This window comes from Argopecten irradians, chromosome 6 (genome assembly GCF_041381155.1).
Source record: "Argopecten irradians isolate NY chromosome 6, Ai_NY, whole genome shotgun sequence".
NCBI lineage: Eukaryota > Metazoa > Mollusca > Bivalvia > Pectinida > Pectinidae > Argopecten > Argopecten irradians.
Genome location: NC_091139.1, coordinates 4,595,050 through 4,619,716, shown reverse-complemented (window position 1 = coordinate 4,619,716; position 24,667 = coordinate 4,595,050). Strand labels below are relative to the sequence as shown.

General features: G+C 36.9%; 2 protein-coding genes across 2 annotated transcripts in view; one reads left to right on the top strand and one right to left on the bottom strand.

Moving 5' to 3' along the window:
* Positions 1-12,024, top strand: part of LOC138326159 (palmitoyl-protein thioesterase 1-like) — a 44,941-nt gene extending 32,917 nt beyond the window's left edge. The window contains exons 4-10 of the mRNA XM_069272287.1: positions 8,308-8,378; positions 8,949-9,039; positions 9,178-9,192; positions 10,078-10,168; positions 10,434-10,532; positions 11,058-11,129; positions 11,461-12,024. Coding sequence (XP_069128388.1) covers positions 8,308-8,378; positions 8,949-9,039; positions 9,178-9,192; positions 10,078-10,168; positions 10,434-10,532; positions 11,058-11,129; positions 11,461-11,589 — 568 coding nt within the window. The 3' untranslated portion in view covers positions 11,590-12,024. The remainder of the gene's footprint in view (positions 1-8,307; positions 8,379-8,948; positions 9,040-9,177; positions 9,193-10,077; positions 10,169-10,433; positions 10,533-11,057; positions 11,130-11,460) is intronic.
* Positions 12,025-13,774: 1,750 nt separating this feature from the next.
* LOC138324758 (voltage-dependent calcium channel subunit alpha-2/delta-2-like) overlaps positions 13,775-24,667 on the bottom strand; it is a 39,619-nt gene continuing 28,726 nt past the window's right edge. The window contains 6 exon segments of the mRNA XM_069269885.1: positions 13,775-18,521; positions 19,184-19,346; positions 19,687-19,825; positions 21,755-21,965; positions 22,528-22,732; positions 23,230-23,444. Of these exon segments, the coding sequence (XP_069125986.1) occupies positions 18,311-18,521; positions 19,184-19,346; positions 19,687-19,825; positions 21,755-21,965; positions 22,528-22,732; positions 23,230-23,444 (1,144 nt within the window). The 3' untranslated portion in view covers positions 13,775-18,310.

Sequence of the window (24,667 nt, the reverse complement as noted above, 5' to 3'; positions counted from 1 at the left end):
CACCACATAACCAGTCCTATAAGTCATCACATAACCAGTCCTATAAGTCACCACATAACATCCTGTAAGTCATCACATAACCAGTCCTATAAGTCACCACATAACCAGTCCTATAAGTCACCACATAACCAAGTCCCTTGTAAGTCACCACATAACCAGTCCTATAAGTCACCACATAACCAGTCCTATAAGTCACCACATAACCAGTCCTATAAGTCACCACATAAGTCCTACCAGTCCTGGTAAAAAGTCATCACAATAACCAGTGCTATAAGTCACCACATAACCAGTCCTATAAGTCATCACCACAAACCAGTCCTATAAGTCACCACATAACCAGTCTGTGTAAGTCACCACATAACCAGTCCTAATACATCACACATAACCAGTCCTATAAGTCATCACATAACCAGTCCTATAAGTCACCACATAACCAGTCCTATAAGTCACCACATAACCAGTCCTATAAGTCACCACATAACCAGTCCTATAAAGTCACCACATAACCCAGTCCTGTAAGTCACCACATAACCAGTCCTATAAAGTCACCACATAACCAGTCCATATAAGTCACACCACATAACCAGTCCTATAAGTCATCACATAACCAGTCCTATAAGTCACCACATAACCAGTCCTATAAGTCACCACATAACCAGTCCTTATAAGTCATCACAATAACCAGTCCTATAAGTCACCACATAACCAGTTTTTTCCTATAAGTCACCACATAAACCAGTCCTATAAGTCACCACATAACCAGTCCCTATAAGTCACCACATAACCATCCTATAAGTCATCCACATAACCAGTTCCTATAAAGTCACCACATAAACCAGTCTATAAGTCATCACATAACCAGTCCTATAAGTCATCACATAACCCAGTCCTATAAGTCACTCACATAACCAGTCCTTATATAGTCACCACATAAACCAGTCCTATAAGTCATCACATAACCAGTCCTATAAGTCACCACATAACCAGTCCTATAAGTCACCACAAAACCAGTCTATAAGTCATCACATAACCAGTCCTATAAGTCACCACATAACCATCCTATAAATCACCACATAAAACCAGTCCTATAAGTCACCACATAACCAGTCCTATAAGTCACCACATAACCAGTCCTATAAGTCACCACATAACCAGTCCTATAAGTCATCACATAACCAGTCCCCATAAGATCACCACATAACCAGTCTTGACTAAATACATAAACCAGTCCCTATAAGTCACATAACCAGTCCTATAAGTCACCACATAACCAGTCCTATAAGTCACCACATAACCAGTCCTATAAGTCACACATAAACAGTCCTGTAAGTCACCACATAAACCAGTCCTTATAAGTCACAACATAAACCAGTTTTTAAATCACCACATAAACCCAGTGCTATAAGTCATTACACATAACCATCCTAATGTCCCACCATAAAGTCACCACATAACCAGTGCTAATAAGTCACCACATAACCAAGTCCTATAAGTCACCACATAACCAGTCCTATAAGTCACCACATAACCAGTCCTATAAGTCACCACATAAACCAGTCCTATAAGTCATCACATAACCAGTCCTATAAGTCACCACATAACCAGTCCCTATAAGTCATCACATACATAACCAGTCCTATAAAGTCACCACATAACCAGTCCTATAAGTCACCACATAACCAGTCCTATAAGTCACCACATAACCAGTCCTATAAGTCATTCACATAACCAGTCCTATAAGTCACCACATAACCAGTCCTATAAGTCACCACATAACCAGTCCTATAAGTCCCACCACATAAACAGTCCTTGTAAGTCACCACATAACCAGTCCTATATAGTCACCACATAACCAGTCCCCTATAAGTCACCACATAACCAGTCCTTGTAAGGTCACCACATAACCAGTCCTATAAGTCATCACATAACCAGTCCTGTAAGTCATCACATAACCAGTCCTATAAGTCACCACATAACCAGTCCTATAAGTCATCACACATAACCAGTCCTATAAGTCAATCCACATAACCAGTCCTATAAGTCACCACATAACCAGTCCCTATAAGTCATCACATAACCAGTCCTATAAGTCACCACATAACCAGTCCCTATAAGTCATCACATAACCAGTCCTATAAGTCACCACATAACCAGTCCTATAAGTCACCACATAACCAGTCCTAGTAAGTAAACCACATAACCAGTCCTATAAGTCATCACATAAAACCAGTCCTAAAGTCACCACATAACCAGGTCCTATAAGTCATCCACATAACCAGTCCTATAAGTCACACATAACCAGTCCCTAATAAGTCACCACATAACCAGTCCTATAAGTCACCACATAAACCAGTCCTATAAAGTCACCACAATAACCAGTCCTGTAATGTCACCACATAACCAGTGCTTGTAAATCAGTCACCAACAAAAACCAGTCCTATAAGTCCACCACATAACCAGTCCTATAATTGTCCACATAACCAATCCTTTATGTTCACCACATAACCAGTCCTATATGATCACCACATAACCAGTCCCTATAAGTCCTATAAGTCAAAACGAGACATAACCAGTCCTATAAGTCACCACATAACCAGTCCTATAAAGTCACCACATAACCAGTCCCCTATAATTCACCACATAACCAGTCCCTATAAGTCACACCACATAACCAGTCCTATAAGTCACCACATAACCAGTCCTGTAAGTCACCACATAACCAGTCCCTATAAGTCACCACATAACCAGTCCCTATAGTCACCACATAAAGTCCAATTCCTATAAGTCATCCACATAACCAGTTCCTTAAGTCATCACATAACCAGTCCTATAAGTCATCACACATAAACCAGTCCTATAAGTCAAACACATAACCAGTCCTGTAAAGTTTACCACATAACTAGTGGCTATAAGTCACCACAAAACCAGTCCTATAAATCATCACATAACCAGTCCTGTAAGTCACCACATAACCAGTCTTGTTAGTCACCACATAACCAGTCCTATAAGTCACCACATAACCAGTCATATAAGTCACTACATAACCAGTCCTGTAAGTCATTACATAACCAGTCCTATAATTCACCACAAACCAGTCCTATAAGTCAATCACATTTTGTAAACGTCACCACATAACCAGTCCTATAAGTCACCACATAACCAGTCCTAAATGACCAGTCCTATAAGTCACTCACATAACCAGTACTATAAGTCACCACATAACCAGTCTATAAGTCCTATATGTACCAGACACACATCAACCAGTCCTATAAGTCATCACATAACCCAGTCCTATAAAGTCAATCACATAACCAGTCCTTAAAGTCATACACATAACCAGTCCTATAAGTCACCACATAAAAACAGTCCTATAAGTCATCACAATAACCAGTCCTATAAGTCATTACACATAACACAGTCCTATAAGTACATCCACATAACCAGTCCTGTATAGCTCATTCACATAACCAGTCCTATAAGTCACCACAAAACCAGTCCTATAAAGTCATCACATAACCAGTCCTATAAGTCACCACATAATCCAGTCCTATAAGTCACCACATTAACCCAGTCCTATAAGTCAACACATAAACCAGTCCTATAAGTCATCCACATAACCAGTCCTATAAGTCACCTCATAACCAGTCCTATAAGTCACACACATAAACCAGTCACGTAAGTCACCACATAAACAAGTCTTATCAGTCATAACATTACACCAGTCCTATAAGTCATCACATAAAAAACAGTCCTATAAGTCACCACATAACCAGTCCTATAAGTCACCACATAACCAGTCCTATAAGTCATCCACATAACCAGTCCTATCTCCACTTAACCAGTCCTATTAAGTCAATCACATAACCAGTCCTTATAAGTCATCACATAACCAGTCCTATAAGTCATCACAATAACCAGTCCTATAAGGTCCTCCACATAACACAGTCCTATAAGTCACAACATAACAGTCTTGTTATTCACCACATTACCAGTCCCTATAAGTCATCACATAACGCAGTCCTATAAGTCATCACATAACCAGTCACTATAAGTCATCACATAACCAGTCCTATAAGTCACCTCATAACAGTCCCATAGAGTCACCACATAACCAGTCCTAATAAGTCACCAACATAACACAGGTCCCGTTAGTTCACCACATAACCAGTCTTGTTAGTCACCACATAACCAGTCCTATAAGTCACCACATAACCAGTCCACTATATGTCACCACATAACCGAAGTCCTTATAATTCATCATAACCAGTCCCTGTAAGTCATTCAAATAACCAGTCCTATAAGTCACCACATAACCAGTCCTAAAAGTTCACCACAATAACCAGTCCTAAGAAATCACCCACATAACCAGTCCAATAAGTCATCACATACCCAAGTCCTATAAGTCACCACATCACCAGTCCTATAAGTTACCACATAACCAGTCCTATAAGTCACCACAAAACCAGTCCTATAAGTCATCACATAACCAGTGCTATAAGTCACCACACAAAACAGTCCTATAAGTCACTCACATAACCAGTTTTTGTAAGTCACCACATAACAGTTGCTATAAGTCACCACAAAACCAGTCCTATAAGTCATCACATAACCAGTCCTATATGTCACCACATAACCAGTGTCCTATTAAAGGTCTCCACAATAAACAGTCCTATATGTCATCACATCACCACATAACCAGTCCTATAAGTCACCAAATAACCAGTCCTTTAAGTCACCACATAACCATTCCTATAAAGTCACACACACATAAATACATATAACCAGTCACTATAAGTCACATAACACATAACCAGTCCTATAAGTCATCACATAACCAGTCCTATAAGTCACCACATAACCAGTCCTATAAGTCACCACATAACCAGTCCTATAAGTCACCACATAAACAGTCCTGTAAGTCATCACATAACCAGTGCCTATAAGTCACCACATATACCAGTCCTATAAAGTCATAACCAGTTTTGTAAGTCCACCATCAAACCAGTGTGTAAGTCCACACACATAACCAGTGCTATAAGTCACCCACAAAAGTTACCAGTCCAGTGCTATAAGTCACAACAAACCAGTCCTTGTAAGTCATCACATAACCAGTCCTATAAGTCACCACATACCAGTCCTATAAGTCATCACATAGACCGTACTATTTCTATAAGGTCACCACATATAACCAGTCTTGTATAAGTCACCACATAATCCATGTCATATAAGTTCACCACATAACCAGTCCTGTAAGTCATTCACATATCCGACAGTCCTATAAGTCATCCAACCTAACCAGTCCTCTAGTAAGTCATCACATAACCAGTTCCTATAAGTCACCACATAACAGTCCTATAAAGTCACCACATAACCTCATCCTAATATGTCACCACATAACCAGTCCTATAAGTCACCACATAACCAGTGCTAATAAGTCACCACATAACCAGTCCTATACAATCACCACAAATCCAGTCTCCAGTAAGTACCACATTAACACAGTCCTATAAGTCACCACAACCAGTCCTATAAGGTCACATCACATAACCAGTCCCTATAAGTCATCACATAACCAGTCCTTTTAACGTCACCACAATAAACCCAGTCCTCTAAGTCACTCCACATAACCAGTCCTATAAGTCACCACAGTAACCAAGTCCTAATAAGTCATCTACATAACCAGTCCTATACAGTCATCAACATAACTCAATCTCTATAAGGTCATTACATAACCAGTCCTATATGTCACCACATAAACCAGTCCTATAAGTCACCACTTAACCAAGTCCAGTCTAGTTAGTCACCACATAACCAGTCCCTATAAGTCAACACATAATGTGTCATATACAGTCACTATTAAGTCCGTACCATCATAAACCAGTCCTATAAGTCAATCACATAACCAGTCCTATAAGTCATCACCATAACCATCCCTATAAGTCACCACAGAACAAGTCCAATAAGTCACCACATAACCAGACCTTGGTAAGTCACCACATAACCAGACACGTAAGTCACCACCAAGTTAGTGCTATTAAGTTCACCACAAAACCAGTCCTATAAGTCACCACATAACCAGTTCCTATAAGTCACCCACAAAACCGTCCCTATAAGTCGACCACATAACCAGTCCTATAAGTAATCACATAACCAGTACTATAAGTCACACATAACCAGTCCTATTAAGTCACCACACAAACCAGTCCTATAAGTTACACATAACCAGTATAATCATTGAGGGGGTAACCAGTCCTATTTAAGTCACCTGTAACCAGTCCTACTAAACATGTAACCAGTCCTATAAAGTCACCACATAACCAGTTCCTGTAAGTCACCACATAACAGTCCTATAATCTCACATAACCAGTTCGTACTATAAGTCATTCACTGATAAAGTCTATAACAATCACATAACCAGTCCTGTAAGTCACCTTACACCACTTAACCAGTCCTATAAGTCACCAGTCCATGCATCCATAAGTCATCCACATAACCAGTCCTGTAAGTCAGCTTACATGTATCTGGGGTGTAAGCAATCAGTCAACTTACTCCACTCAGTCATGTGTCCACTTTGTAACTTTTTCAGTAATAGTGTTCAATTAAACTCCATTTAGTGTAAGCCATATCAACTTCCATCCAACAATTGTATCTTAGTGATAAGCTCCCAATCAGTTCAATAAGTCCATCCAGCATTAGTATAAGAGCCACTTAGTGATTTAAGCTCTAACCAACTTAGTCAATAAGTTCACTGTATCCATTCACAATTAGACTCTGGGGGGTGGTTTTGTTAAGTGTGCAATCACGCCTCCACGTCCACCATTCCATTTGTAATAAGTCCTTAATAAACAACCATCAGCAATTTTTGTAACTAAGTGATAAGCTCCCAGTAATCTCCATTCAGCAATTTTTAGTGATAAGCTTCATCAGCAACAATCACCTCCATCAGCAATTGAACTCCATTTAGTGATAAGGATAAACCAATTTTCTCCATGCAATTAAGTTCCTTAGCATAAGCCTCCCAATAACTTAATGCATGCCTACACTGTAATAAACTGTTCAAGTGTAAGCTCTCCACCCAGCAATGAGACTCCATTTAGTAATTAGCTCCCAACAAGCAATTAGACTCTATCCAGTAATTAGACTCCACTTAGTGATAAGCTCCCACTCAGCAATAAGCCTTCACCCAGTAATAAGCCCCTCACTTAACAATAATCCCCCGCCCAGCAATAAGCCCCATCAGCAATAACCTCCCTTCCCTTTTATGAAGCTTTTTTTCAAAGCCAAACCTTTAAGTTTCAACAAAGTCTGTGGTCAGACATTTTATGATTATTAGCTTAATACACAGCTGATGTACAACTAAATCTAAATAAATGAGGCCAAATGTTGAATTCATGGAATAATCAGTTATTTTCCTCATCAATTGAAAGTTCACCAGATGTCAATCAAACTTTTGTGTCGCATGCGACTTCGTGTTCTATATTGTTCCTGCTCCACCAATGCTGTAATATTGCATGTGTACACATGCGAGTATAAACAGGGGCCTTGGTTTCTGGTGCTAATGTGCTCCACCAATGCTGTAATATTGCATGTGTACACATGCGAGTGTAAACAGGGACCTTGGTTTCTGGCGCTAATGTGCTCCACCAATGCTGTAATATTTCATGAGTACACATGCGAGTGTAAACTAAACAGGGGCCTTGGTTTCTGGCGCTAATGTGCTCCACCAATGCTGTAATATTGCATGTGTACACATGCGAGTGTAAACAGGGGCCTTGGTTTCTGGCGCTAATGTGCTCCACCAATGCTGTAATATTTCATGTGTACACATGCGAGTGTAAACAGGGGCCTTGGTTTCTGGCGCTAATGTGCTCCATGTGTCAATGCTGTAAATTTCATGTGTACACATGCGAGTGTAAACAGGGGCCTTGGTTTCTGGCGCTTATGTGTACAAAATTTAATGTGTACAAAATTAACCTTTTTATGCAAAGTTCCACACAAAATGTAATTGATTTACCGCCACAAGTGATGAAATATTTGCCGGGTAAATTTATACAAAGACCACAAAACTAAATTTTCTTTAATGAAAAGGCACAAGATAATTTTAAAGGCTCGTGGCATATCAAATTATTGAACTCGTTGATTTACATATCACATAGCCACTTATGTAAGATCATTTACATATCATTGTAGTTTATGGGACTCTGATCATATGTACATCCTAGATAATATTCAGTGTGAATGGTTTAGTCCCACTCCAGGATAAATGTTCCACTATAATCTATAGCTTTTGTTAAAAACAAATTACAGACGAGCTGTTGCCCAGAGATGTCCAAACCCACCAATGCTAAACCTGGTCTCTGTTGGAGGCCAACACCAAGGTAAGAAAACTTCAAGGTGAATGTCATACAGGGCTTTAATCAAACCTCAAGGTGAAGGTCATACAGGGCTTTAGTCAAACCTCACGGTGAAGGTCATACAGGGCTTTTATCAAACTTCAAGGTGAAGGTCATACAGGGCTTTAGCCAAGCCTCAAGGTGAAGGTCATACAAGGCGTTGTCAAACCTCTAGGTGCAGGTCATACAGGGCTTTAGTCAAACCTCAAGGTGAAGGTCATACAAGGCATTGTCAAACATCTAGGTGAAGGTCTTGCAAAGCTTAAGCCAAATCTCAAGGTGAAGTTCATACCTGGCTTTAGCCAGATCTCAAAGAGATCTCAAGGTGTAGGTCATATATGGTTTAAAGCAAACCTCAAGGTACATTTTCTTCAAATCACCTTCAAGATGATCTCCATGTCTAACTGAAGACTTTATGGAAACAGAACTGCTTGTGTCTGCTACACTGAAGGGGGGAGGTTGTATCTCAATGTCCTTTCAGGAAATCATGGTATATTGAGTTAATGATTCTGTGTATTGTTACTGAAATATGTAATATAAATGTTTTAATTCTAGGTGTGTATGGGTTCCCAGGTTGTCCAGGAACTAACGTCAATCACCTTTGCTCTATAACAAAAGATCATCTCAACCAAGATCCCTATAACAGGTGGGTATGAATATCTGGGGCTGCAGTCGCAAAATTTAGTAGCCGCGAATCGGTTTATGGTCATTGTTATTCTTATTTATTGTCTATTTTCTGCTGTTTGAATTGTATTCTGAAAATTTCTCTTCTTTTTCTTTACAGTGACATACAGGAAAAGTAAGTATTGTAAATGAAACAATAAATAGACTTACTTTTGTGGATATTTAGTTCCATGTATTTCATGGGCGATTCATAATCATGAAAATAAATTTTCAACAAGAGGCCCAGAAGGCCTGTATCGCTCACCTGGTTTTTTTTTTTAGTAATTATCACAAAGACTCTTGCAATTAGAAAAATTAGCAAAATTGACTCCAAAATTTGTTCACAACCATATAATGATGCTATCAATACTATACAAATATGCTATCCAATGCATAGGTTCAGAGAGGAAGTAATTTATATGAAAATATTAGCCTAATTGACCTTTTTGGCCCCACTTCTAAGGCCCCTGGGGGTCAGCCCTATCATTAGAACAATTTCAAACCCCAACCCTATAAGGATGCTACCATTGCATTATGAGTGCTCTTCCATGCATAGGTGAAGAGAAGAAGTCGTTTATATGATAACAGCCAAATTGACCCCTTTTGACCCTGCCCCTCAGGCCCCTGGGGGGGGGGGGGTCAGCCCCATCATTTGTACAATTTTCAGTTAATAGCCCATAAGGATGCTACCAGTCAAATTTTGTTGAAATCTGACGAGTGGTTATGGAGAAGAAGTCGATTTTGACTGATTGACGTACAGATGGACGCCGGACGCCACAGTAGGGAATAAACTCACCTTGGTCCTTCTGACCAGGTGAGCTGAAAATTTGAGAAATTATATTTTCAAAATCACCAAAAAATAAATTTCAAAATCCCCCCAAAAAAATTCAATATAGACCTATATACATTTGTTTTCAAAATCTTAAAGAAATAAATTTCAAAATTGCGGAAAAAAAAGGAAGTTACTTCTACTTGTGCCTACTGAGCATGATTTGTCAATAAAATGGTTTTGTATTTTAAGTTTGGTCGTGGCACAGTACTGGCAGGATCCATTTAGGATGGATAAGTACAGACAAACGAGTAGGTTTCTAGCCGACATCAACCAAGAAAAGGTAGACATCCTCATGTGTTTATAAGGAATTGATTTCTTTTAAATATTCTCATTAGTGATAATCGATGATTGAAAAAAATCGAAAATTAGTCAAAAAAAATTTAAACCAATCATCGATTAAGAAATTGTAAAACCAATTAATCGGATTTTTTTTTTAAATGGTCCTAAATATACATATATTTCTATTAAGGTTTTGTTTGTTTGTTTTTTAAATTTTTGTTGAATCTTGGATTGTCAAAAACATTTTTTTGATGTTTTTATTTCAGACCAAGAATGCCACTTACAAGGCTAACTTACAGAAGCTTCAGAACTTTGTGATGGTCAAGTTTACCCAGGACACAGTGGTCATGCCAATAGAGACTGAGGTAATTAAAAGTTGGCATTACAGTAACATTCATGTACAGTGGGGTGCCCGAGTCCAGTCAAAGAATGTTTACACCTCTTTTGTTAGCTTCATTATCAAGCCAGTGCCCCACCACATAATATGTAGATAAGGCTTGGATCAGCAAATTTAAGTGAATTAAGCCTTATACAGGTCTTGTACAAAATATGTGCAAAATATTTGTTATGCAGACACATTAAACAGGTGAAATATATAGGAAAATCTTACGGGAGGACTTTTGATGTGACGCATTAGACAGGATGACGTAAAATACAGAGTGACACATAGCCAGGTTTGACTTTGTCCAGTGAACTCCTCCTAAACTACTAGACAGATTTTGATAAAATTTGGATTCATGACATAAAAGGAAGTTGAGTCAACTATACAGGGTTCTGTAATTATTGGAGTTATTCCTAAATTTGAGCAGCGGGGTATACGTATTAGTCATCCACTCTGGCGACAGTTCGAGTTATACATGTATTAGATTTCAGACTTGATTTTTTTTCAGTGGTTTGGATTCTACAAACCTGGCCAAGATAAAGAAGTTGTCCCCCTGCAAAATACTCCATTGTACACAGAGGTAAGAGGAAGAGGGTTGTGGTACATTTGGATAGGGGGCAACATTTCAGTCTATCATAAATCATAATTCACTGATTTGTCACCGATTTTAGTCATGGGAGATTCTTCTTCAGTAAAACAATAATTGAAATTAGACCTTCTATGTCATTTGTCACACTCCAGAGTGGTTATAAAAGGTTCATTTATTTTTTTTATTTTTTACTGTATAAACTCTGTATTGTGCACAATCAGAATATTGGATACATTTGATAATTTTTCATTATTTTTTTCCCCTTCTGTCAAACTAGATTTACTATGAATTCAAGCTACATGTAAACGTTTACTGTTTACAGGACTGGCTTGGACTGAAGGCGATGGATGACGCTAAACGTCTCCACTTTCTGAGCTATCCAGATGACCATCTCAAGTTCACCAAGCAGTTTTTTATCAAAGAGATCATCAAACCTTACCTTTCCACATAGACTGCCCGGAAGTACAGATGAATCATGTGTCCAATCCGAATTTCATCAAATACTGATTTAGTTTTTGTTGGTTGGTTTAGAAGTTTTGATTGGAAAATTCTTGAAAAATTCACAAATGAAACTGCCATTATATCTTGCAGAATAGATCAAGAATCAATTAGTATGAGAGAAAACTCAAACTTGAGATGATTAAATTAATGAAAAATAATCATATCTTTAGAATGTAGAAGAGAATGTAGGTTTTGTTAATTTATTATATATTGTATATTTGTAGTAGTATAGTATTTATATCAGTATTTCATAAAATAGTTGTAATATTTGTTTCTCAGCAGACCCCAAGTAACCAGATAAATGTGAATTACAGTTAGTGCTACATTCCAATTGTCTATTAAAATAAATGTTCGTTAAATGCAAGGGAGGCAACTCATAAAGGAAGCATAACTCTTGTTATTTTTTACCTAAAAAAAGAGTTACCATGACAACTACAAATGTTATTTTGTAACGTAAATTAATGTGCAACCAAGTTAGTTGAACATGAGAAGTTCAGAGTTCCACAGGAGAAACTGAAGAGGAAATGAAAGTTCATGGAGTGTGAACATCGGACTCCAGACAAAGCACAAGGACTATAGAGCATACTGACCGTTAGTCATTGACAAATTGTTAGACCTATATGACCCTTGTGACCTTGAATGCGGGTCAGGGTCATTCACGGAGTAAACTTGGTATCCCATCTTCTCAGCATGCAACAGACTCAATATCAGGTCTCTAGGCCTCCTTAGTAATGAGAAGTTTTTCATAGATATCTTATTTGAACCTTATAATTTTGAATCAAGATCACAGTCATTCATTTGAACAAACTTGGAAGTCCTTCATCCCAGTATCTTACAGGTGTACAGGTGCAATATGAGGTTTCTGGGCCTGGTTTTGTCAGACGAGGCAAGAGAACAGATGCCACACCAACATATACTACTCAAAATTTGCTAAGGATCACTTTTATTTTGCAGTATATCAAATTTATTTTAATGTACACTATTCATAAAAATAATTTAATGGTGTCTTTAAGATGTCTAAACACAGGTTCCAACAGAAAAACTATGGAATTTTCACTAGTGCTCGATGCATCTCTTGCGAAACAGAGCTACCCCCAAAAATGACAAAAACACGACAATGGGAGCGAAAACGAAATTCGCTTAAAACAGTTTTCTCGTGTAATTTTCATTTCATATCTTGTGTGGTGTCCCTTAGCTTCAATAACACTGAAACATCGCAGATGCACGCTCGCAATTAAGTCCTGTTTCCGGTTTTGCTGGTTGAATGCCCATTCCTCTCGTAGAGCTGTTCCAAGTTCTTACAATGACTTTGGCTTGTTAACGTGGGAAGAAATGGATTTCTGTAGCATATCCCACATGTGCTCTATCGGATTTAGATTCGGGGACAGAGCAGGCCAGTCCATGCGTTCGATAGTTTCCCTCTGAAGATAGGCGTCAGAGACTCGAGCTCTATGTGGGTGAGTGTTATAATCCATTAGAATCAATTCTGGACCAATAGCACCAGTATACGGTCTAATGTAGACTTCGAGGACTTATTCGCAGTACTTCTGGGCCATAAAATTCCCGTACGGGAAGAAATGGAGGTTTGTTTCACTTTGGACACTTATACTGCCCCAGACCATCACAGACCCGCCGCCATGTCAGTTGTGTTTGGACACGTTGGCTGTGTGAAAGTGATCATTTGATAGTCTCCACACCGTAACAGGCTTGTCTGTGAAGTCGAGACAGAATCTGGACATGTCTGTGAACAAAACTTAATTGCGAGCAAGCGCCGGCGATGTCTCTGTGTTATTGAAGCTAAGGGACGCCACAAAATATACTGAAATGATATTTACACGAGAAAACTGTGTTTAATACGTATTTCATTTTCGGTCCCATTTTCGTGTTTTTGTCATTTTGGGGGTATAGCTCTGTTTCACAAGTCATGTATCAAACACTCGTGAAAATTTCATATTTTTTCTGTTGGAACCTGTGTTTAGACATCTTAAGTACATCATTTAAGCATTTTTATGAATATTTTACAATAAAATGAATTTGACATGCTAGAAAGTAAAAGTGATCCTTAGCAAAGTTTAAGTAGTATATAAATTCACTCAATACCTTCAGGCAGGTGAGCTATAACATAAACAGTAACAAAGTATTTTTCATGATTTTAATGAAAATTAAATAACAAAGTAATAATCATCTAACATCATCAATTAAGAGAACCATCAATCAGTAACCAATTTGGTGAGTATTTACATACCAACAAACATGTTAAGTGTAAACACATGATGTAATTAAAACTTCCTTTCAAAGTATACAATATTCTCACATCATAAGGATATCTAATTTGGGGATACTATGTTGAATCATGATTTGCTTCATCCTTTTTCATTATATTTTTACATTTTCTTTGGGATTCTTTTTCACTCTGGCATCCACGGATTCCTCAACCAATACATTTATAATCATTGAATACCAACAATTTTTTAAAACATCCTGGGCCCTTATTGGATTGAATACAGTAAGTCTGTAGTGGTATACACACAATGCTTGCAATATCTAATTTCTCTTCATGAACAGGTTTTATTTACCTCAATAAAAATCCATAAGGTCTATAAAATGATATGATCAATCACAAACTGATCTAACAAAGTTAAGTTTTTGACCCAGTAAGCGCCCAGTGCGCTTGAAAAATTGAAATCAATAAAGGGGCTCTTATTAGAACCAAATTTGGACTAGTCTGCCATTGAATTATTGCATAAAGTAAGCAATTAATAATTTTGCAAAAATAAATGATAAAGAAATCCAAAGTTTTTATATTATCAGCCTGATTATTAAATGAAGGTAAATGAAATTGAAGCCTAAAAAAGGGGGATGGACGCTTATTGGGTCGTATACGGTATTTTTTAAATTTTTTTTTTTATCTAAATCTGAAGGTGATATCAAACATTGTTCTCATTATTAAGTGATATAAATCTATCTGCTACACAATCTAACATTCTCCAAGATAAAATGCATGATATGGAAGTATAGATGGACATCACATGTTCAAAGCTTCAAAGAAATATTGAAGGGAAGGAATAATGATATTTCATACTACTACGGTAAATCATGTTTATAACGAACACGCTTACATCAAATTTATGGTTATAAGGTAGTAATTTTTACTTCCTGTCATGGTTGGATGTCTGTAATAAGTGTATAACAAGCTATGCTAATGAAGATATTTTCTTGGTCTCTATAGAGGTTCATTATAACCGTGTTTTACTGTAGGCTACAATGATTTGATTGTGTGTTGAACTTGCTGCATACTTCCAAACTCTCACAAAGGACAAGTGTGGCCAATACATATCTTGCTACCACAATTGAGTACACACATTATCCCCTTTCATGGCCAATCAAGATTATTACATGACCATGAAAGGGGCTGGACATGTGTGCAGTCAACTATTGTAGCAAATGTTGTAAGGGAGGGGAGATAATCATTACTCACCTTGTTCCAATTAGATCAACCAATATTAATAGACAAACTAAATAATGCTAAAAAAAATTTAAGAAGACAATGCAATCTATATCATTAAATAAAAAATACAATTTACTTACATTTAAAGTTTCCGACAACTTTTTCCCCATTTACTTATTTTTCTTCCAATTGTTGAACAGAGCTTTACAAAAATCCAATTGTTTCATACTGTACATATGCAGATCCTCTAAGATATTTTGATTCAGCATTTTCCAGAGACAAAGTTATTGTCTCTATTCAAAAATCCTTACAAACTGATGCATTAACACTGAGCCAAGATTCCCTACTACTGAAAAGTACTCACAAGCATAATATACAGGTAAATCAAACAACGATCAATGGGAGTGTGGATGGAAAGGAAATTTTTCAATCCACCTGTCTTTTTGTTTGAGGTTAAGAAGCATGCAGTAAGTCAGTTATTGCATGATTTCTCATCACTCTGGCTATGCATTAATCTTTACTTACTAGTCAGTAGTCATGATAAATAATATTCATGAAAAGTAATTACTTACAGCTATGGATGCATATCGTTAACTATCATGGATATATGTTCTTGCTACAGCTGACAAAAGGTGTCTCTGAGGTGTCACAACGCAGCCCAGATATAGTTTTAACTAGGCTATGAATGTATACATTCGTTGGTTTAACAGTTTTATATGGTGGTTTAAAGTAACTCTCATATATGCCAAGATTTCTAGATTGCAAGAATAATCCATCTACTCTGTAAGAATGTGGAAGTTTCAAGTAAATGGTGTCTATTTCTTATTTTGTATCCAAACATCTAAAATCACACTGACACAATTTATATTAGGTTTTGGTATATCACTACAAAAATACTGGTTGGTTAACAGTGAACATGTGTACTACAATAATGTGTGATTTTCATGACGTAAGTCTATATATATATACAACACAAATAGGACCGTATCCTTTGGGAGGGACAGTGACTGTTAGATTTCTAAGTAAAGGAATATCCTTAACAGTTGGGACCTCCATACCAAGTAACTTAATTCTTTCCTGTAGGACTACAAATTCAGGTACAAAAAGTGAAAACGTTTAGGAAAATTATCACAAGTGTTACAATTAAAACATAATACTCTCTCACACAACACATTAGCACATATACAAAGATGTCAAATCACATATCAATGTGGTTCAAAACCTTTCATTTGTCACATCTCAACAAGGGAGATAACCAGGAACAAGGGAGATGACTACAGATGGTTTTTGATTTTGTCTGGCTCTGGTTCTCACTTGAAATGCCAATATGTAAAATAGCTTATTGTGTATAAAAGTTATTGACACTCAAAATAAAAGCCAGAGGACTAATTATCCATCAAATTTATAAATTAGATAAACAAAAAGGAAAGAAAATATCATCAGTAGAATGGGAAATGTTACAAATTAAAATATTTGCATTTTAATGAATGATTTACATGTATATTATGTCAAAAACATTGTGTTTAGGAAAATTAGGAAACACTTTGTACAAACGTATGTTAAATATTGTATCCATAACCAGTGGACATGTACAGTTACAGGTCGGTGATTAACCATTCAGGATATCAATTTTGGTCCAAGTTATGTAGCAATGTAGCTTTAATTGATAAAGCAATGACTAGAAGAACAAATTTAGACATCATAGTCAGATGGCATATTGCGTTACTGTTGATAGTCTTACTGTGAACATGATACGATGTACATTCGTTGTGTATTTTTAACTATTATGGCTGGTAGGTAAAAATTGTTGAGGTTCATAGTGTTATGAACTTAAATAAATTTATACTCACAAATTGATTAAACAATTACAAACTACCAATGAAAAGTCACAGAGACATACTTCTTTGTGTAGTTAATGTCCTGATAGAGTTTAGGTGACATAGGATCATATAGCATAGTGGTCACATCAAACAATAAATCATGTGATATCTAATCATGTGATCAATGATTATATATGTCACATGATATCTTAGTCATGTGACGAAAAAGATCATGAAAATCGAAATGGCTTAAAGTGACCCAAAAGAACATGATATCTGATTTTGATCAATAAAAATGACATCCTCAATAATTGCATTAGAATGAGCTGATGATGAAATATGTAATAACATCACTTAACAGTAGGTATAAATACATAGTTTATGTGATAAACACTTATACATGATCAATTTTATTATGCTTGCTCTAATATTGTACTACCGTACTACAGAATATTCTAATCTCATTTATTATATCATATGTCATATCATTACCGATACATACAATATCTTATTTCATTTCTTGATATAAGGTTATAAAGTTTTTATAACCATATCAGATTTCCCTTCAAAATGCCTGACACATTTACATATACATTGATTTTAAAAACATATTACTGTTTTAAATTATATTTTCATGATATTTCAGGACATGGACATTGTTGAAAAAAATATAAGTAATACAAAATGAGGAAAATTGACATACCCTGCCAAACGGTGAATTCCTAAACGTTGTTTTGCTTTAAGTGCAAATCACAAAAAGTTGAATCCATGACAATTGTCAGTAATACCATGTACACTAAAATATTTTTTCATCGATTTAATTTCACTTTTTCATGCTAAACGACATTGCCACGGCGATTAATTTCGTAGTTTATAGCAATTTGATTCTATACATACTTTACATGTGCTTAGAGTATTTTCACAAGGAATAATTTTTGCATTTTTTTAGTCAACTGAAATACACAAAATTTATTTGCACACAAAAAACAATTTGGCTTACAGCATGTTTCACAATCACAATTTTGAGATTTTTTTTAAGGAATTATAGAAAGAATCGAAACATTCACCATCTACAGTTCCATAGGAATTCTAATTTGTGATTGTCTCCCCTGGGAAACTAAAAGTTGAAATTTTAGTCTAAAGGTCCTATGTATATTTAAGAATATATTTTCTTGTTATTCATCAAACATTTATCTATTAAAACTTCGGAACTGCTGCAGGGCCAAACTAGAACTAACAATTCCTAACTAAGACTAGGTTATTGCTGAATCAATAGCATCAATTTAACATTAATATGACCTGTGGAACACTTGGCGTCCACTCCAGTTAGAGAGCTGAGCGTACCAGAAACATGCTCCCACACATAACAAGGTGTAGATACTACAACCACAATTCAGCCAACATCATCTACAGGTACACCAGTTTAGTAGTATCATCATCACACTGATGACAAAAAGAGTCTGAGAGAGGGAACTCGCCCCCGACACAAATTTACACGGTAACACAAGGTCACGCGTGGCTGGACAGCGTCCCTGTTGGGCCAGGGTACTAGTCGACTTATCCTCGTGGGCACAAGTACCGTTGATTATCCTGTACGCTCCAGAGTTGACGATGCTGTAAAGTTAAAACACTTCATGAAAAACTTCCTTTTGCAAAATGGAATAAAAGGATAATTTTTTATCTTTGAAATACATTAAAATTAGTATTCTAATTAACAGAATTACTATCATTTATGTTCAAATGTAAGCATTTTCTAATTTGAAATGAAACCCATCTTTTTCATTCTCTTTCTACAAAGAAAATATCAAAGGTTTTTTTCAGTTATAGAGTTATCTCCACTTGCTGGTAGGTATTGATTGTGACATTATGTGTTTGTATGCATGATACCAGAGAGAACATTCTGTCTTTTTTACAGCATATTTTACAAAGTTACCTCCCTTCCAGGTAGTTTTCCATTGTGATGTCATAATTTTGTGAGCGACATTCTTGTAGTTTTCTCTGAAAAGTATGATGTACGCTCACAAACACATCACGTCACAATCAATACCTACCCGCGAGGGCAGACAACACTGTAATATGCAAGTTCAGAATACAGTGTAATATATCAAGAGTAGATACCAGTAAATGAAGGTGACATATATCGTTCTTTATGCAAATAAGGTCGTGTAAATATCCCAGATTTTCAGTAATTTCTGTTGTAACACAATGCACTTTGGATTTTGGTCTCTATATCCATAGACTAAATAATAGTCGCATTCAATCCTGATACACTTTACCTTCTAGTGATTTTACAATTAAAGTTGTAGAAGAGTGTGGCTTTGTAGGCATTCCAATTCTCTATGACAAGGAGGTACAAGTTCGTCTTGGGTAGGGCTATCACATAGTAAAAACCAGACATACAGGGGCCAGATACATTCCCTGTCAACATTCCACTCGGTCCTACAAACATGGACATATGTAAACCAAATTTAATGTAAAATATTTAAATTATTAATTTGGTGCCGAAAGCAGTTTGCTTATACGATAAACATTGTTTCTGATGGCAATAAAGGATCTACTCCAACTTTATGTTGTCACAAGTTTTGATAATTTTGATATAATGGCGTCTTTTAACTTGTACTAATAATCATAAGATCAACCTAATTAAATTTCTGTAATGGAATCAAAATGAAAATTAAACATCTATCAATAGATTATTACAAAATGGTTATTTACAAGTATAAAAAAGGTAAAAACTCAGAATCCTACTTTAAACTGCTGACTAAGTAGATGGACGTACCCAGTGCTGTATCGTTAGCCTTGAATCCTACCAGGTCTTGTATACATCCAAACTCGCTGTTAAACTTGGGAATGGGACCTTTGTTCTTTGTATAATCATCTTTCTCCTCTGGATTCTTGGGAATGCCTGCCAAAGTCACCTGTATCACAACATAGTAACAAGTACTGATTGTAATGGACACCATTACATAGTCCCCCAAACGCACCCCCAATTGCAACAAATCTGAAAAAAAGTGTGCACTATATGCGCAAAAATACGGTAATACCAGGCTATTTTCAGAGAAATTGATTTGGCAGTAATCATGACTGTATGGCATCCCTTAAAATTTTAAGTTAAAACCCCCATTTACCAATTTTCAATGAAATGCTGACGAAAATTTGAAAACAGGAAGTTTGCCCAGCGACAATCTTTTAAAATTTTCATCATATTGATAAGCATCCCTTAATACCCCTATATACTAATTTTTATTGAAATCAGAGACCAAAATATAAAAACAGGAAGTGAGCCCAGCGGCCATCTTGGAATACCAAAAATCTTTACGGAAATGTTTTTATGTTGTTCGCCATCCCTTAAAACCTCCTGTAGACCAAATTTCATGGAGATCGGAGATCGAAATCTTAAGAACAGGAAATAAGCCAGCGGCCATCTTGGAATAGCAAAATCTTTACGAAAACCTTTGCATGTTGTTCGCCATCCCTTAAAACCCCTATATACCAATTTTCATTGAGATAGAAAACCGAAACCTGAAAACAGGAAGTGGGCCAGCAGCCATCTTGGAATACTTAAATCTTTACGAAAATGTTTGCATGTTGTTTGCAATCCCTTAAAACCCCTACATACCAATTTTCTTTGAGATCGGAGACCGAAACCTGAAAACAGGAAGTGGGCCAGCACCCATCTTGGAATACTTAAATCTTTACGAAAATGTTTGCATGATGTTCGCCATCACTTAAAACCCCATAGACCAATTTTTCATTGAGATCGGAGATCGAAACCTGAAAACAGGAAGTGGGCCAGCGGCCATCTTGGAATACCAAAATCTTTACGAAAACCTTTGCATGTTGTTCGCCATCCCTTAAAACCCCTACATACCAATTTTCATTGAGATCGGAGACCGAAACCTGAAAACAGGAAGTGGGCCAGCGGCCATCTTGGAATACTAAAATCTTAACGAAAACTTTTGCATGTTGTTCGCCATCCCTTAAAACCCCTACATACCAATTTTCTTTGAGATCGGAGACCGAAACCTGAAAACAGGAAGTGGGCCAGCAGCCATCTTGGAATACCAAAAATCTTCACGAAAATGTTTTCATGATGTTCGCCATCCCTTAAAACCCCCATAGACCAATTTTCAGCAAGATCGGAGACCGAAACCTGAAAACAGGAAATGGGCCCTGGCGGCCATCTTGGACTTCCGGTTGGGAAAAAAAAAACCTTTATGCACAATCCCATACCCTAATGAATATGTATGTGAAGTTTCGTGATAATCGGCCTAGTAGTTTCTGAGAAAAGCTGCGGAAACCCGCGCGGCGGAAGAAACCAGAAGAAATAAGAATAAAAATAATAATAATAATAATAATAATAATAAGAAACGGAGCAAAAACAATATGTCCCCCCACTTCGTTTGGGGGACATTAATAAATTAATCTACAATGTATAGTATATTATAATGTGCTAGACGGAAAATACTGAGTATTCTAGATGATTTGATCAGTTGTAAACTATAATCAAATCCAGTTTTTGGACTATTCACGTCCAGACTATTGCAGGTCCACTGTATTTACAGATAATACATCACTCAAAATATTTTATTATCTTATACTAATAAACTCAAAACCTCGGCTGTTATTTAACTACAAATTATAGGATACATTTGAACTTCATTGACTCAACTTGTATAAGTCAGTTTGGAATATACATATATTTTGTCAGTCCGTACCAAAATTTTCACTATATTTAAGTAAACCAAACAGAAATCATCAGAAAACTAGAAGTTTACCAACAGATCCACCAACATCAAGTCAATAATGATAAATTATCAGAATTAACATTCCACTTGTTTGTGTACCTTTGGTGCTTCAGGTGTTATACGACACGATCCCTGGAAGTCCGTGCCCTCGTTACGTATAAAGAACTTGTGTCTGTAGATGAGGTCCTTCATTACCTCCCCTTCTTTTGTTCCCAGCTGAACTCGCACATACTTATTTTCCTCCAGATCACTGGCCACCATGAACTCGGGATCCATTACTAGAAACGCATCACTATCAAACAGGTAGCACCTTCAAACAAAAACTCAAAGTCAGGAATAATTGTTAGAATTCAGTTTCTTCCTTGTTTTAGGTATTTTGATGCTAAATCCACCCCTCTTCTTATTTCTGATTTGTTTTTATGAATGTTAATTTGTTTACCATTTGTTATATGCATCTCAGAGAAAGTAATGTTTAGGTTAGGTTTTACATAGAAAGATGAAGTAAATCCTTGGGAGAGTGTTGAAAAAACTCCACATATAACTAGATCACTTACCATATTCAACCCAATTAGCACCCTAAACCTATAAGTGCCCCTCCCCGTTTTTTAGGCTTCAATTTCACCTGCTTCAAATTAAATGCAGACTGAAAATATAAAACTGTGTTGATTTCCTTACCGATTTTTTTTCTTTGCAAATCGATTTATGGCTAACTTTGTAAAATGATTATATAAGATAGTCTAAATTTGTTTCTATTAAGCGCCCCCTTATTTGTTTCAATTTTTTAAGCGCCCAGGTGCTTAATGGGTCCAATATGGTCGACTGTAACCATTAGTGTGTAGATGACCTGTTTGCCTGGGAACAAACACGATTACCTGGTTAGACAGCCTGGTTCGTTGTCAGGACACGTATAGTTTTGGCCACAGGAACGACGGAAGTCACTGGCCTGCATGCTCCCCATAGCTTTCTGATGAAAGTCATCATACAAGATATCAAGTCCTGTCACTCCCTCTACCCGCTCTGTGGCGCATCGCCTCTTGTCTCGATTAGGACCTCTAGCCATACTGATGTAACACTCTCCTGAAAAGCCAAGAAATTTTCTGGAATGTCGGAGTCACTTTTAAAGATACTGGATTCAGACATACTTTGAAGACAGAGGGTCTTAAAGATTCTCAATACAATTCAAAATTATCACATACAATATTGACAATATCACCTTTATCAAACAAAAGACCAATGCAGCATTTGTACATAAAGATTGGATTTTTGTAGAAGTAGTCTTTGGCACTCTGACATTGAAATCAATATCGGCTTTACTGTACGATAGGTCTATAGTGTAATACATGTACATTGTACATGAATTAGGATTGAACAGAGAGGACTTAATTCACTGAGTAGTAGCATTCCTGTTCAACAAGTATATTAACAATTTTTTCTAATTTTAGCTTGAACTGACATGAGTATATAGTATGATGAAAAGATAGGTCAAAGAAGTAATTCTAGCAGTGTGGACACAGCAAGTGTTAATTTTTCGAGATGAAACATATCATGTAAATCTAAAACAATAGAGATCTTACTGCTGATACAGTTTTCATTAACGTTACACTTGCATCCCCCTGGCCAGGGTCCTGTTTTGGAGATATTGAGACATTCTTTCTGTGTTCGTGGTGTCATGCCCTCAAACACAGCCTGGGAGATAGTGTTGATCTTTCCTACGCCGGCAGCATCCATATATGGTGTGGATATGGATGTCTTCCAGGGGGCGCTGCTAGTCCTTTTGTACCAAGGTCGCCTGAAATACAGAACAACCTAATATTAGTTTTGTTGACTTTTTAAACGACAGGCACCCACCAAAGAATGATCTATATCTGGCAATAGATCTTTCAAACTTCATCTATCAAAATCCAAGATGGCGGCCTGTCTGCCATTTTGTTTACTGATCGGTCCCAAATGCATTACGCAAATCCTCCATGGTGCCGATACATATTAAAATTTGAGAATGAACCCTTCAGTATTTTCTGAGAAATAGCTGTAAGCTGTAAACAAACTATCAAAATCCATGGACCACGGGCGATCTTCAGATTTGAAAATCTGACGATCAATACTAATGCATAATTTAACAATATTTGACAAAGAAGATAATCTTTCCTTAAAATGTTCTACCGATCTGCCATAGACAAATTGTTGGTGTTATGTCTCCAATCGATCACTATTGTGAAGCTATAAATGTAAGCATCTCATATCAAATCTGATCTAAATAATGCACATTTCCTTTATCTAAATATAAATACATAAATAAAGTTTAATAAAGGCAATTTCCACATTGACAATTCACATAGAGCCCTTATGGGCTTTATTTAATTTGTCATCAAAAGCAATAAGCATTGAAGGACAAGAAATACGTCTGTTAAAACATCAACCAAGGAAATACTTAGATGAACATCATTTTGTACAGGTGACACTTTTAATAACTTCCATTCACAAGTCAGACCATAGCCCCTGGTGGATCAGTTACTCTGACTTACTTGGTCAGATAATAGCCCCTGGTTGACCTGTAACTCTCACGTATTGGGGGGATCATGGCCCCTGGTTGACCAGTTACTCTCACTTACTTGGTCGAATCATAGCCCCTGGTTGACCAGTTACTCTCATTTACTTGGTTGGATCATAGACCCTGGTTGACCTGTAACTCTCACGTACTTGGGGGGATCATAGCCCCTGGTTGACCAGTTACTCTCACTTACTTGGTCAGATAATAGTCCCTGGTTGACAGGTAACTCTAGATCTGACTTACTTGGTCGGATCATAGCCCCTGGTAGAACTGTAACTCTCACTAACTTGGTCGGATCACAGCCCTGGTTGACCTATAATTCTCACTAACTTGGGGGGATCATAGCCCCTGGTTGACTTGTAAATCTTTACTTACTTGGTCGGATCACAGCCCTGGTTGACCTATAATTCTCACTAACCTAGGGGGATCATAGCCCCTGGTTGACTTGTAAATCTTTACTTACT